The sequence below is a fragment of the Terrapene carolina genome, unplaced genomic scaffold (genome assembly GCF_002925995.2).
Source record: "Terrapene carolina triunguis isolate 2854851 unplaced genomic scaffold, T_m_triunguis-2.0 Scaffold53, whole genome shotgun sequence".
NCBI lineage: Eukaryota > Metazoa > Chordata > Testudines > Emydidae > Terrapene > Terrapene triunguis.
The window spans coordinates 14,558,390-14,571,877 of record NW_020664404.1 but is presented as its reverse complement, the minus strand read 5'-3'; the positions used below and the strand labels follow the sequence as shown (position 1 = coordinate 14,571,877).

The 13,488-nt window shown below is 63.0% G+C and overlaps 1 protein-coding gene across 7 annotated transcripts in view; it reads left to right on the top strand.

Moving 5' to 3' along the window:
* ANK1 (ankyrin 1) overlaps window positions 1–13,488 on the top strand; it is a 68,008-nt gene that overhangs the window by 35,776 nt on the left and 18,744 nt on the right. For 5 of the 7 annotated variants that reach the window (XM_026658410.1, XM_026658400.1, XM_026658397.1 and 2 more), the window contains exons 12-29: window positions 540–638; window positions 874–972; window positions 2,307–2,504; window positions 2,730–2,828; window positions 2,905–3,003; window positions 4,140–4,337; window positions 4,952–5,050; window positions 5,486–5,584; window positions 6,300–6,398; window positions 6,623–6,715; window positions 7,066–7,138; window positions 7,763–7,786; window positions 8,767–8,860; window positions 9,615–9,693; window positions 10,591–10,688; window positions 10,773–10,997; window positions 12,737–12,891; window positions 13,168–13,379. In XM_026658410.1, coding sequence (XP_026514195.1) covers window positions 540–638; window positions 874–972; window positions 2,307–2,504; window positions 2,730–2,828; window positions 2,905–3,003; window positions 4,140–4,337; window positions 4,952–5,050; window positions 5,486–5,584; window positions 6,300–6,398; window positions 6,623–6,715; window positions 7,066–7,138; window positions 7,763–7,786; window positions 8,767–8,860; window positions 9,615–9,693; window positions 10,591–10,688; window positions 10,773–10,997; window positions 12,737–12,891; window positions 13,168–13,379 — 2,142 coding nt within the window. The remainder of the gene's footprint in view (window positions 1–539; window positions 639–873; window positions 973–2,306; window positions 2,505–2,729; window positions 2,829–2,904; window positions 3,004–4,139; window positions 4,338–4,951; window positions 5,051–5,485; window positions 5,585–6,299; window positions 6,399–6,622; window positions 6,716–7,065; window positions 7,139–7,762; window positions 7,787–8,766; window positions 8,861–9,614; window positions 9,694–10,590; window positions 10,689–10,772; window positions 10,998–12,736; window positions 12,892–13,167; window positions 13,380–13,488) is intronic. The other 2 variants (XM_026658413.1, XM_026658396.1) reach the window with 1 other exon arrangement.

Below are 13,488 nucleotides of genomic sequence, written 5' to 3'. Positions count from 1 at the left end.
GCACCACGCCGGCTGTCCTGACTCTCTGCCTGTCTCTCTCGTCCCCCGTGTACAGGCACCGCGCCGGCTGTGCTGACTCTCTGCCTGTCTCTCTCACCTCCCGTACGCAGGCACCGCGCCGGCTGTGCTGACTCTCTGCCTGTCTCTCTCGTCCCCCATATGCGGGCACTGCGCCGGCTGTGCTGACTCTCGGCCTGTCTCTCTCATCCCCCGTGTGTGGGCACCGCACTGGCTGTGCTGACTCTCTGACTGTCTCTCTCGTCCCCCATACGCGGGCACTGCACCGGCTGTGCTGACTCCCTGCCTGTCTCTCTCATCCCCCATGTGCGGGCACTGCGCCGGCTGTGCTGACTCTCTGCCTGTCTCACTCGTCCCCCGTGTGCATTCACTGTGCCGGCTGTGCTGACTCCCTGCCTGTCTCTCTCGTCCCCCGTACGCGGGCACCACGCCGGCTGTGCTGACTCCCTCCCTTTCTCTCTCATCCCCCGTACGCGGGCACCACGCCGGCTGTGCTGACTCCCTCCCTGTCTCTCTCGCAGTCTGGCCTGACCCCTCTGCACGTGGCCGCTTTCATGGGGCACCTGTCCATCGTCAAGATCTTGCTCCAGCGTGGCGCCTCCCCCAACGTCTCCAATGTGGTGAGTCCCATCAGGGCAAGAGGGTGTGTTGTGTGGGGTCCTGCCATCCCCATTTGGGTTTCCAAGCTGCAGAGGCTCCCAAGGGGTCTCCCTGGACCCTTCCTCGCATGTGTCCGGCCTGAGGCTCTCTGCGGGGTGAAGTCTGCGTGCAGTGACTGACAGGCTGCACTGGGGCAGCTCCCCGGGGAGCACGGAGCCCCCGATTCACTCTCCTCTCCCTTGTCCCTGGATGCAGAAAGTGGAGACACCCCTGCACATGGCAGCCAGAGCCGGGCACACGGACGTGGCCAAGTACCTGCTGCAGAACAAAGCCAAAGTAAATGCCAAAGCCAAGGTATGTCTGGCGGGGAGGGGGCTCTGGCCAGCTGGGTCCCCTCTCTCCTTCCATCTGCCTGGGGCTAAGCTGGGCCGGGGGCTGTGCAATGGTGGGAAACGGTCTGTGGGTTCCCCTTGCGGTTCGGGACCTTCCTGAACCAGGAGCTGCCATTCGCCCTGGGGAACTGCAAATATAGGCAGGTGCCTGTTGGGCAGGGCGCACTGAGGCCAGGCTCCCTGGGTAGGTTGGTGTCCCCAGCTCTATGGGTCTCCCCCTTTCCCTGAAGCCAGGCTGGATGCTGGGCGCAATGGGTGCTGGTCTCTCTCCAGAGTGCCATGCAATGCCCCAGTGGCAGGTCTGAGCCCTGAGGGCTGTCACTCGGGGGGAGGGCTCCGGACTCTGACAGGGCACATCTGTCCCCAAGGCAGCTGTTCCTGGCCTGATGGAGACGCCCGCCGGGTGAGCAAGAGCTGCCCCGAGCATCACCCCACCTGCTGCCAAGGCACAGAGCTCAGTTGGGAAGAGGAGATCAGACCTGTGGCCTGTCTGATCTGACTTGGTGTCACGGAGTCCCCGGGCGATGCTCTGGAACTGCTCCCCACAAAGCCAGTCAGGACTTTGGGGAGCCTCCTCTCCCTCGGAGCAGACCGTCTTCAGGGCAAGAAGCTCACACGGCTTCACCTCCTGGGTCTCTCCTGGGAGCATTCAGCATATGCCGCTCCGTGCACTTCCCACAGCGAGTCCGCCCCGGTGGGGTCCTGGGGAAGCCAGAGGGTTCTGCACCCCCTACTTCGCAGTCAGATGTGACTCTCAGCCAGCCAGTAAAACAGAGGTTTATTAGATGACAGGAACATGGTCTAAAACAGAGCTTGTAGGTCCAGCGAACGGGACCCCTCCGCCGGGTCCATTCTGGGGCCCAGCGAGGCAGACCCCCGTCTTCCCTCCCTTCCAGTCCCCAGCTAGCTCCAAACTCCCACCCCCATCCAGCCCCTCCTTCTCTGGGCTTTGTCTCTTTCCCGGGCCAGGAGGTCACCTGATCCCTTTGTCTCCAACACCTTCAGTTGGCACCTTTGCAGAGGAGGGGCCCAGGCCATCAGTTGCTAGGAGACAGAGTGTCGGGCATTTATGTACCCTGGCCCTTTGCTCTGCAGCAACCATACACCCTTATCCCACCACCTAGATACTTAAGAACTGCATAGGGGAAACTGAGGAAAACATTAAGAACAGTCCTACTTCGTCACACTTGGGCCAGCCCCTGCCGAGCGTGGGAGGATGGCCTCCCCTCCATGCCCCTGGCTGGGCTGGGAGAGGGCAGTGGGTCCCTCCCTAACCGCTGTCTGCTCCTCTCCCAGGACGACCAGACCCCGTTGCACTGCGCCGCACGCATTGGCCACACGAGCATGGTGAAGCTTCTGCTGGAGAACAACGCCAACCCCAACCTGGCCACCACAGCCGGGCACACCCCCCTGCACATCACTGCCCGAGAGGGGCATGTGGACACCGCCCTGGCACTGCTGGACAAGGAGGCCTCGCAGGCCTGCATGACCAAGGTAGGCTGGTGCGGCCTGTGCTCACAGCCCAGGCAGGGGTCCCCGGGCGGTGCTGAGGCGGGGCTGGGTCAGGCCGCTGATGGGGAAGCCTGGGCCATGTGTTTCCTCAGTGCCTTCCCGAGAGGAGAGAGAGGAGGGCTCCCTCGCGCCCCGGCTAGTCTACACCCTGCATCTTGGGTCCCAACCCAGCTGCGCGTGGCCCTGACGCTCTGTGTTTCTCCTCAGAAAGGATTTACCCCTCTCCACGTTGCAGCCAAATACGGGAAGGTGGACGTGGCCAGGGTGCTGCTGGAGCATGATGCCCACCCCAATGCGGCAGGGAAGGTGAGTGCCGCCCAGCCACGGAAGCCAGGGAGCCAAGGGCCTGGGCTGTGACTGACCTGTCTGTGCTTCCCCCCAGAACGGCCTGACCCCGCTGCACGTGGCTGTCCACCACAATAACCTGGAGATCGTGAGGCTGCTGCTGCCCAAGGGGAGCTCCCCGCACTGCTCGGCCTGGGTAAGGCACTGGCGGAGCTGGAACCAGCGGGCTTGGGGCCTTGGGCTGTGTGTGATTGGGAGAAAAACCAACGTGGTCCAGCCCTGTTGTGTGCAGGACTGGCCTCCTCCAGCTGCCCCTGGCCCTTCCACCGTGACTGGGCACGGAGCCACACCAGGGACCAGCAGGCCCACTTGGGAGCAAAGCGTGCTGAGCCAATTAACCCTGAACATGCCCTGTCCCTCTGCCAGCCCCTTGGCACCCTCCCCGCTTCCCCTTTCATCCACAGCCTGCCCAGCTCTCTGCCCCTCCTTCCCCTGCAGCCTGTCCGGCTCCCTGCTCTGCCACTCCCCCCAATGGCCGGAGCCCTTGACTGGCTCTGGCTTCCCAGGCTGGGAGCCGGCTGCGTGGGAGGATCACCCGCAGACAAGAGCCCCGTGCAGGCCATCAGCGAGGGACGTGGCCTCCATGGCGAGCGCTGTTAGACGTGCTGCTGTCTGGCAGTTTGGGAAATTGCACGTGGCCTGTGCACGATCCAGGGGAACCGCCAATGTTAGAAACCTCCATGCTGGCAGCTAGTGGGCCAGGTTCGCCCCTGCTCTGAGCCACTGGCCAGGCCTGGAAGGGGTCCCATACACCTGTCCAGCCACCTCGGAGACAGGGTCATTTCAGAAGCAGTATTCTCCGAATGTGCACGCAGCCTCCTGTGCCTGGCTCTCCCACTGCCTGGCCTGCACGCCAGTACCCTCCCAGCCTGACGGCCCCGCTGACACCCCGGCGAGAGGGGTGCTGCACAGGACGGGCTCCCGCTCCGCGCTCACACATGGCAGAGCACAGGACAGCAAGCGGGGGAGGCCCAGTCTGCACCCCGTCCCTGGGACACTGGCCAAAGGCTGAGCCAGAAGCAAGCAGGAGCAATAACTGCCAGTTCCTGGGGAGTCCCTGGCTGGCCCCGGTCAGTGTTGGAACAGGTGGTCTCTCAGATCCATGCCCTGCTTTGAACTTCGGCTGCCTGGCTGAGAGACGCTGGCTCCGGCAGAGAGAGGGAAGCCTCGGGGCCCTGGATATGTGCTGTGGGAAGCAGTCCTGCCACGAGCCCGGCCCGGGGGTGGACTGGCTGGGACCTAGCAGGGCTGTTTGCTCCTCTCTCCCTGCAGAACGGCTACACCCCCCTGCACATTGCGGCCAAGCAGAACCAGCTGGAGGTGGCCAGCAGCCTGCTGCAGTACGGGGCCTCTGCTAATGCTGAGTCCATGCAGGGCGTGATGCCTCTGCACCTCGCTGCCCAGGAGGGGCACGCAGACATGGCGGCGCTGCTCATCTCCAAACAGGCCAATGGGAACCTGGGCAACAAGGTGAGCAGAGACGCTGCCCCCTGCGGAGCCAGGGACAGGGGCTCTTGCCTAGCAAGCTGGGAACAACCTGCTTCGCCAGCCTTTTCTGGCAGACTGGGAGCCCTCCGGGGTGGGAAGGAGTCAAGGAGGCAGCAAGGGCTAGTGGCTGGAGTGCAGGGCCCCCACGTCCTGATCTCTGCACTGCCCTGCTGGCTCTGGGCAAGTCCTGCCACCTAGGTACGTTGGGGAGCCCCCTGAGGCAGAGGCAGCGGTTGTGCCCAGGGGGACCTGCCTCGCTCCTGCTCCAGGGGATCTTTAAAGATGTCGCTGGGTGCGCTGTGTTTGAACCACGTATTTGAATGCCAAATTCAAACTGACATTCCCCAGAGCCATTGCGCCAGTTTCTCGGGGTTACGCTGGAGCTGGGCTCGCCGGACGCTTGCCTCCAGTGTTGGCTGCGCTGGACGGCAGTGCCCACGGTCGTGTGTCTGACGTGTTGATAACTGACTCTGCATCGCGTCACGCGGCAGCTCCCCCATGGAAGGGGGGTGTCACGGCCCTGCCCTTCGTGGAGGGGGGGTGCCACGGCCCTGACTCCCGTGGAGGCATAGTATGTGACCTGGCTTTCGTTTCAGAGTGGCCTGACTCCTCTGCACCTGGTAGCCCAAGAGGGGCATGTGCCAGTCGCGGATGTTCTGATCAGACATGGCGTCACAGTGGATGCAGCAACCCGGGTAAAGAGGCAGGCACAGGCTCTCAATGCAGACGTGCAGGGGCTTAGCCTCCCCGCCCGCTCAGCCCTGGTCTCTAGGTCCCTGTTCCTGAAAGCCAGCAGCAGAAGGCATTTCTCCTTCTGACACTGTCTCCTCAGCTTACCGCTCAGGGCCCCTGCCCCACTGCTCCCCTCCTGCCCCAAAGGCCGCGCTGATAGGAGGGGGCTTCTGGCACAGCCAGGGGGCGGGGTGCTTGGGCACTCTGCAATGGCTCTGAGCTCTTGGCATGGCGCTGCCATGGCAGAAGATTGGTGCCAGGAGTGGCTCCAATCTGATGTGCCTGCTGCCCTGTGGGACCCCCAGCCCCATGTGGATGGTGCACCCTGAGTCGGGGTAGGGGGGGGCAGGTTGGCGTGCGATGGCTGTGTGAGACCGGGTCCCTGGTCTGCCTTTCAGATGGGCTACACCCCGCTGCACGTGGCCAGCCATTACGGGAACATCAAGCTGGTGAAATTTTTGCTGCAGCACCAGGCAGATGTCAATGCAAAGACCAAGGTACAGAGAGCCCCCTAACCTTCTTTCCGCCCACCTGCCACGCCTGCCTCCAGTGGGCAGCCATGCCCGCCACCTCTCTGCTCTGGGGGATGCCCCCACAGGCTGCGGGAGGGGGCAGGGCACCTGTGTTTGGCTCCATCTCATGCCTTGGCCTGGTGGCTGCTACTTTTAGGGGTCAGGTGGTGGCTGGGCCCAGCACAGAGTATGACTGACTGAGCCTTCCTGGGATCCCAGTGCCAGCAGCGGGCTCTGCCGGGCACCTCCCCACAGCCCAGCTGCTTTGAGCAGCCCACGTGTTTCTGGCTGGGAGGGGCAGCATGGGAGAGGGTAGAGCAGCCTGGGACCATCCAGCGTGTCTGGGAGAAGGGGCCCAGCCCCCGAGCCTCTCTGATCCTGGGCACCTGGAGAGGTGAAGAAATCCCTCTCCCTCTGGGTCGTTGGCTGCTGGGTGTCGTGTCCTGGGGGTTGCATTTGCCGTTGTCTTTTGAGATGCTCCATTGATCTGGGGTTAGCCTCAGCCGGTCCTTTCGAATGACCCATTCAAGCTTCAGGCCAGGAGGTGACATTCCCGCCTGTGTCTCTTGTCCTGCCCTAAGAGCAAACAGTCCCCCCGCCGGGTAACAGGGTAGCTTATAGGGGAATCTGAGGCACACTTAGGGATCATAAAAACATTGCAACCTGTCGCTTTGTCACAGCTCTCTGCCTCCCTTTGCAGCTAGGGTACACCCCTCTGCATCAGGCCGCGCAGCAGGGTCACACAGATATTGTCACGCTGCTGCTGAAGCACAGGGCCTCCCCCAACGAGGTCAGCACGGTGAGTACTCCCGGTTCCCGGCACCGCGGGTGACACCAGCCCCGAGGCTGCTCTCTGAGATGTGCCACTCACACTCACCCAGCCCTGCGGCTCACACCTCCCCTTGCTCACACGTGCTCTTACACGCATCCTCTCACTTGCCCCCTCCACTGCCCCTCGCACTCCCACTCTCTGGGATCCTGCCCCCAGACCCGGCTAATCCTGCCCCCTCTCTCCATGTGCAGAATGGCACCACGCCCCTGGCCATCGCTAGGCGCCTCGGCTACATCTCTGTCACGGACGTGCTAAAATTAGTTACAGAAGAAACCAGCATCCCGGTGAGTCCCTGCCCCTCCCTCGCAGCGCTGGGCGCTCCCTGCACACGCTCTGGGATGATCCCTGGGCCTGGCCTTGGGGAGAGGATCCCATGGGGGGTTGGCTCAGCCAGTGCTGCCCACAGCAGCCCAGGCTGGCGAGGCTCCTGCTGCCCAGTTGTGGTGTCAGCTTCCGCCTTGGTTTGGGTCATCGGTGGAGAGGTTTGAACCCAGAACTTCTGAGCCTCTAGGGCGAGCTAAAGGCCCAGCTCCATTCACTCCAGGCTGGCCCAGCGAGCCACACTGGGTGGGCTGGGTGTGCCCGGCTGAGGCTCTGGGACCAGCCCAGATCTGACTCTCTCTTCCTCTCACAGTTGGTCAGTGACAAGCACCGCATGAGCTTCCCTGAGACAGTGGATGAGATCCTGGATGTGTCCGAGGACGAAGGTGAGGGCAGGAAAGCAAAGCTCCAGCAGGCCAGGGAGCCCCCCGGGCTGGGGGCTCCACCAGGCACAGTGTCTCTGGAGGACAGATAGGAGATGTGCCAGGCAGAGTCTTGGCAGTGGAAGTAGGGGGAGCTCTGATGGGAGGGGTCTCCCTGAGGGGTACAGGGGGGAGCTCTGATGGACAGGGTCTCCCTGGGGGGGGTGAAGGGGGGAGCTGTGCCGGGTGGGGTCTCCCTGGGCCGGGTGGGGTCTCCCTGGGATCAAGGGGGGAGCCATGCCGGGCGGGGTCTCTCGGGGACCTGTCACATCAGAGATTTGCACACCAAGGAGAGACACTCCAGAGCCCTGTAGCCCCTGCCTAGGCGCTCTCGCCATGGGTGCAGAGCTGCCCATGGCTGAGGCTGCCCAGGGAGGGTGGGCGCTGGCAGCACACACCGCTGCCCCCCATCAGGCCACGCCGTCAGGGGTCCCATGTGTAGCACGCTCCCCGCTGAGGCGAGCCCTGGTGAGCTGCCCCACGAGCGTGGCAGGGGCCGTGCCTGGTATCCGCAGAGCAGTGAGAGTCACATGTGGCTCACGCACCTCTCCTGCCTGCTCCTCAACTCTGACTCTTCTTGCTTTGCAGGCTCTGCTCAGGTCACTGTCATGGGTATGGACTGTGTGTGTCACTGTGGCCCCACTTCACCGCCCCATTTCACCCACACGCGCTCACTGACCCATCCCACTCCGCGGGGCTTCCCATGGGCCCTGGAGCCAACCTGGGCCCTAACACCATTGCGCCCTGCCCATCTGTGTCTGTGCCCATGCTGCCGTCCTTGTGCTGATTGCATGAATGGGCATTGTTGCCTCCTGCCCGCCCCCCACTCCCAGGGGCTCCCAGGCCAGCCCGGGGCAGGCAAAGCCCCGGGCAAGGGGCGCTTGCTGGAGGAAGGGAGAAGCACCTGAGCCTGGATTGTGTGGGAGATGGGCGCCCAGGTTTGGCCAGCAGGGACTGCCCACTGCAGGGTTCCTGATTTCATCTGGGCGCCTGGGTGCCGAGATGTCCCTGGGCTGCCGTGTCCAGGCCCCTCCTGCCCCAGGGGTTCTGGCCTCTCCAACACCAGCATGCTGGGTTTTGTTCCCAGGGGAATCCCGTCAGAGAGAGCCCCCTGCCCCAAGTGTAAATTGGGCTGGTGAGCGGGGAGCATGGGTCTCTCCCGTCCCATGCACCACGCCCTCGGCAGGGCGCCTGGGGGCAGGCCAGGCAGGAGAGCACCCATCAGCAGGAAGGGTAAGGATCTGCTGAGAAAGGGGCCGGCGGCTCCCTGGGCAGCTCTGACATCAACCACAGCTCATGTCATGCTAACCTGCAGCATGGGCCTCGCACCCAGCGACAAGGCAGCCTAGCTGGCAGACAGCGTCCCCTGGAGCCAGGCTGGCCAAAAGCGGCGCAGCAACATGGGGGGCGTTGCTGGCTGACACCAGGAGCCAAGGAACAAGCCCTGGCTTGGGGGTGGAGACGCCAGCCCATGTGGAGCTGGGCACAACCAGCTTAGCTCTGCGCCAGCCCAGGCCAGGGGCGGGGAGAGGCCCTGACATCTGGCCCTCTGCCGTTCTGCCCCCGTGGGCTGAGCTGTGTCTTGGTTCCAGGAGAGGAGCTGGCTGACCCCAGGCCTGAGAAGCAGGATTTCAGGGAGCAGGATGCGGAGAAGGAGATGGAGTTTGTCCCCAAGCTGGATCAAGTGTAAGAAGCACTGCACAGCGGTGTGGGGGCAGTATTGGCACAGTGGGGCAGGCGCTGTGGGGCAGAGGTGGCGTGTTGCTGGGAGGGTGCTCTAGGGAAGAGCAGGCATGGCAGGGCAGGCAGGTGCTATGGAGTGGCCGTGACATGGTGAGGCAGGTGTGGTGCTGTGGGGCAGAGGTGGCGTGGTGGGGCAAGCATGGGGCTGTGGGGGAAGCGCTGTGGGGCAGAGGTGGCATGTTGCTGGGGTGGTGCTCTAGGGCAGAGCTGGCATGGCAGGGCAGGCAGGTGCTGTGGGTTGGCCGTGACATGGTGGTGCTGTGGGGCAGAGGTGGCGTGGTGGGGCTGTGGGGCAGAGGTGGCATGGTGGGGCAGGTGGGGGGATTCAGCTTGCGAGGCCCTTTCCAGCCTGAGCTTTACCTCCCTGCTGCTGTCCCCAGGGTAATGGAGACATCCCTACCCCCCCAAGCCAGTGGCTCACACAGGGGGTGCTGGGAGCATGGAGATGCCCCCTGCCCAACCAGTGCTCAGCACAGGGCCCGCTCCTCAGAGACACGGTGGGGTGAGGCCAACGCCGGGGAGTGCAGGTCACTCATGGCCTGGTCCTTTGCAAGAGTCGGTGCTCGTGGGCCTGGGGGCTGTGCAGAGCCCTCTCTCAGGGACACCCCACGCCCGGTGGCTGCTCCGGGCCTGGGGCCCACAGGGAAATCGTATCACACGAGGCTGCTTGTGACCGTATCCCTTGTCACCTGCCCAGGGTGGAGTCTCCAGCCATCCCGCGGATCCCCTGCGTCACACCTGAGACCATGGTGGTCAGACGGGAGGAGTCTGAGCAGGTGGGTTTTGCCCCACCCAGGGCCAGGGAGTGCGGCTGGCTGCACTGCAGGGTAATTCCCAGCACAGCCGAGGTCAGGCCTGGTCCATTCCAAACGCCTTGTCTAGTGAGAGAACAGCTGGGGACGTGGGGAGCAGGAGCTGCAGAGGAGCCGCCTCCTTCACCTGCCCTGGGGAGAGGGGGCTTGCAGCCACCGCATGCCCGCCCTCACGCGGAGCTGGACATCCAGCTCTTGTGGGGTCTGGCTCAGAGCTGTGCTCTGGGCAGGGGCTTTCCCCAGCCAGCCTGGGCTGGCAGGCCCCCTCTCTCTCGTGTCCCTATTCCCACCCATGCAGAGTGGGTGCCATCCTGAGCTGCATCCCCAGCAATGCCCTGGTGGGCAGGCTAGGCCCAGGCTGGGAGGTTGGCTGGGGCAGCTTTGAGGGGCCCCTGGCAGACAGGTGCTGCGGCTGTATCTCTGGGTGCATGCTGGATTCCAGGGGCCTCAGAGGAGGATGGAGCTGAGGCCAGGCCCTCTCTGGCTGGTGGCAAGAGGCAGAGCTGCTGGCAGAGATGAGGGTGCTGAGGTTCCTGGCCCCAGGGCCTGCAGGAGTCCAAGGCCACTGCCTCTTGGTTCCTCAGGTTTCCAATATTCAGGCCCTTCCCAAGCTGGCTCTGAGCCTCGCCAGGTCCCAGTACCAGCCCCTTGGCTGAGGTTTTGTAATGGGCCATAATGAGAAGCGACATTTGCTTCCCTCGGCCTTCAGTAGGCCTGGCCCTGTCCTGAGCAAGGTCTCAGCTGGCGTGGGAGTGGTGATAGCCCGCCGTACAGGAGCCAGGGTTTCACCAGGAGCCCCAGCGTAGCAAAATGGGAAAGGCAAGCGAACTGTGTCTAACGAGCTGTTTCCTATTTGCTCAGCCGTCCAAGGAGTTTGACGAAGACTCCCTAATCCCCAGCAGCCCCGCGACAGAGACCTCGGACAACATCAGCCCGGTGGCCAGCCCCGTGCACACAGGGTGAGTGCCTGGCTCCCATGCGCACCCGCATGCCAGGCAGTTGGTGAGTCTCGGTGGGACACCTGGGTTTGTCTGTCCTTGCAGGTTCCTGGTGAGCTTCATGGTGGACGCCCGTGGCGGCTCCATGAGGGGCAGCCGACACAACGGGCTGCGAGTGATCATCCCCCCCCGGACCTGCGCCGCGCCCACCCGCATCACCTGCCGCCTGGTCAAGCCGCAGAAACTGACAACTCCACCGCCCCTGGCTGAGGAGGAGGGTCTGGCCAGTAGGATCATCGCGCTGGGGCCCGCTGGCGCCCAGTTCCTGAGGTGAGCGGTGGGGAGGTGTCAGTTCCCAGCCAGAGCCCCGATCTCAGCCCCCTGGAGGGAGCAGGGGAGATGACAGCCAGGCCTCTGCTTCACTGTGCTGCGAGCACTGGCAGAGAGGGGCCTGGCCCTCCGCTGGGGTCGACTGGCACAGCCCCACTGGAGCCACAGGCACTGCCCAGGCCAAGGGTGCCGAACCACCCTGTGGCCAGTGGCACTGCCAGAACCAGTGGTGCTGTGGCCATTTGCACCAGCTAAGGGTCAGGCCCAGGGATTTTATACCCTGGTCTGTGCCCCGTGTTGAGCTGCCCTGCAGTGACATGAGCACGTGAGCTCTGACCTCAGGGCACCTGGGTGCAAGCCTCCATTGGTGGTGAGTTCTGCCCTTAGAACCAGCCAGTTATCAAGGTTAACTCCTTGGACACTGTAAGAGCCTTAACATGAGTCACAGACCGGTCCCTAGCGCTCTTGTCACCCAAGGGGGACTGCCTTTGTGGCAGATGGTCCCTTACAGCACCAATCACAGCGGTGCCGGTCACTCCCAGCCCCAAAGTCCAGCCTCTTACCCCAGATCAGTTGCACCTCGGCGCTCACCCCAAAGCCAGTGCTTGTAGCCAGTCCTGGAGCAAATGATGTACAGATTTGTTACCAGGGAAAGGAAACAAGAATGTTATTTACAAGGTTAAAGCAGATACACATAGATACACACAGAGTTCCAGTCTGACGTTTCAGAAAGTATTAGAAGCTTCTATAATAAGCAAGCTCCGTACGTCCTTTAGGGCTACCCAGGCTGAGCAGCTGGGGATCCCTAGAAACCTTGTCTCCAGAGTTCAAGCAGCAGAGAGATCCAGTTCCTTCTTGTCAGAGGTTTTCATTCCCTTCCCCCCCTGTGCTCTGAGCTGAGAACTCAGCTACTGGGAGGAATCCATTTATGTGACTCATGTTCATGGGGGGAAGAACAGAGCTACAAACTCTTTTGTCCTCTTTAGTGTCCCACTTTAGTCCGTCTGGTGTCAATGAGGCTTCCTTGTTGGCCAGGACATAACAGCTCTTGTTGGAGAGCAGCACATTACACTAGTTAATGTCTCTCTCCTGTCTGGTGCTTGGCGATGGCAGAGACGCTTACAGAACAAATGCTCAAATATTACTGTACAGTCTGGGATACAGATGCTATGAGATCTATGCAGGCAGCCACTCACCAGCTTTGTTAAAGTCTAAACACATGCTGAGAATCCTAATGCCCATTTTAGCAATACTAACACACAGGTGAGCCGGACGGGTGCCAGCCACGTATTTGTCAGTGTGCAGCAGAGACGTGGGCCCTTGGCATGAGCTGGCACATGGCCTGCCAGCATCACACCCCATAGGCAGGGGCTTGGCCTGGGAGCCCAGCGCACTGACATCAAGTGCTGCAGGCAGGCAGGCTCCATTATAATGGGCCAGTGGGATCTGTGGAGTCCTTTGCAAGCAGCCAGTCCCGTGACCCCTAGGGGGCATTTGCACCTTTGGGGCGGGGGGAGGCCGAGGATCAGTGCGAAGCGACTTGCCCAAGTCCATAGGGTGAGTCCCAAATCACAGATGTCCTGGCTCCCTCTTCTGGGCTTTCCCCACTAGGCTCCCCTGCCCTCCCCCGTCTGGGCGGCTTGATTCCCTCCTGGCTAGGCCCTGCTGAGCGGCGCTCGGTGCTGTGGCAGCGGCACACCTGAGCCCCGGGCCCCTCTCAGCGCCGTGCTCTCCTGCAGCCCTGTGATTGTGGAGATCCCACACTTTGCATCGTACGGGCGGCGGGATCGGGAGCTAGTGGTGCTGCGCAGCGAGAACGGCTCCGTCTGGAAGGAGCACCGCAGCCGCTACAGCGAGAGCTACCTGGACCAGGTGCTCAACGGCATGGACGAAGGTGAGTGCGCTAGGCCAGAGGCAGGCTCCCCGTGGGGCAGGGCGGCCCTGCCTGGCTGCAGGGGACAGCCAGGGCAGTAGGCAGAGTGTGCCTGGGCAGGGCTGGCACATGCAGGCAGGGCTGAGGCTTGGTTGGGCAGAGTGGGGGCAGGAGTGGGGCTGGTGCAGAGTGTTGGCAAGGCTGGCACGGAGCTGGGTGACATGGGGCTGGACGAAGTGGAGGTGGGGCCAGTGCATGGCTGGGCCCTGCTTTCTCACGGTGGGGCTGCCATTGCAGAGCTGGAGAGCCTGGAGGAGCTGGAGAAGAAGAGGGTCTGCCGCATCATCAGCACCGATTTCCCCCTCTACTTCGTGGTTATGTCCCGTGTCTGCCAGGACTGCGACCTGATTGGCCCCGATGGGGGGTGTCTGAAGAGTACGCTGGTTCCCATGGTGCAGGCCACCTTCCCGGAGACAGCCGTCACCAAGAGAGTCAAACTGGCTCTGCAGGTATCAGGTGTCCCTGCCCCTGGGGACGGATAGAGAGACGGGGTCTGGGCCGGCAGTGCAGGTACCGGGTCTCCCTGCCCCTGGGGACGGACAGAGAGACGGGGTCTGG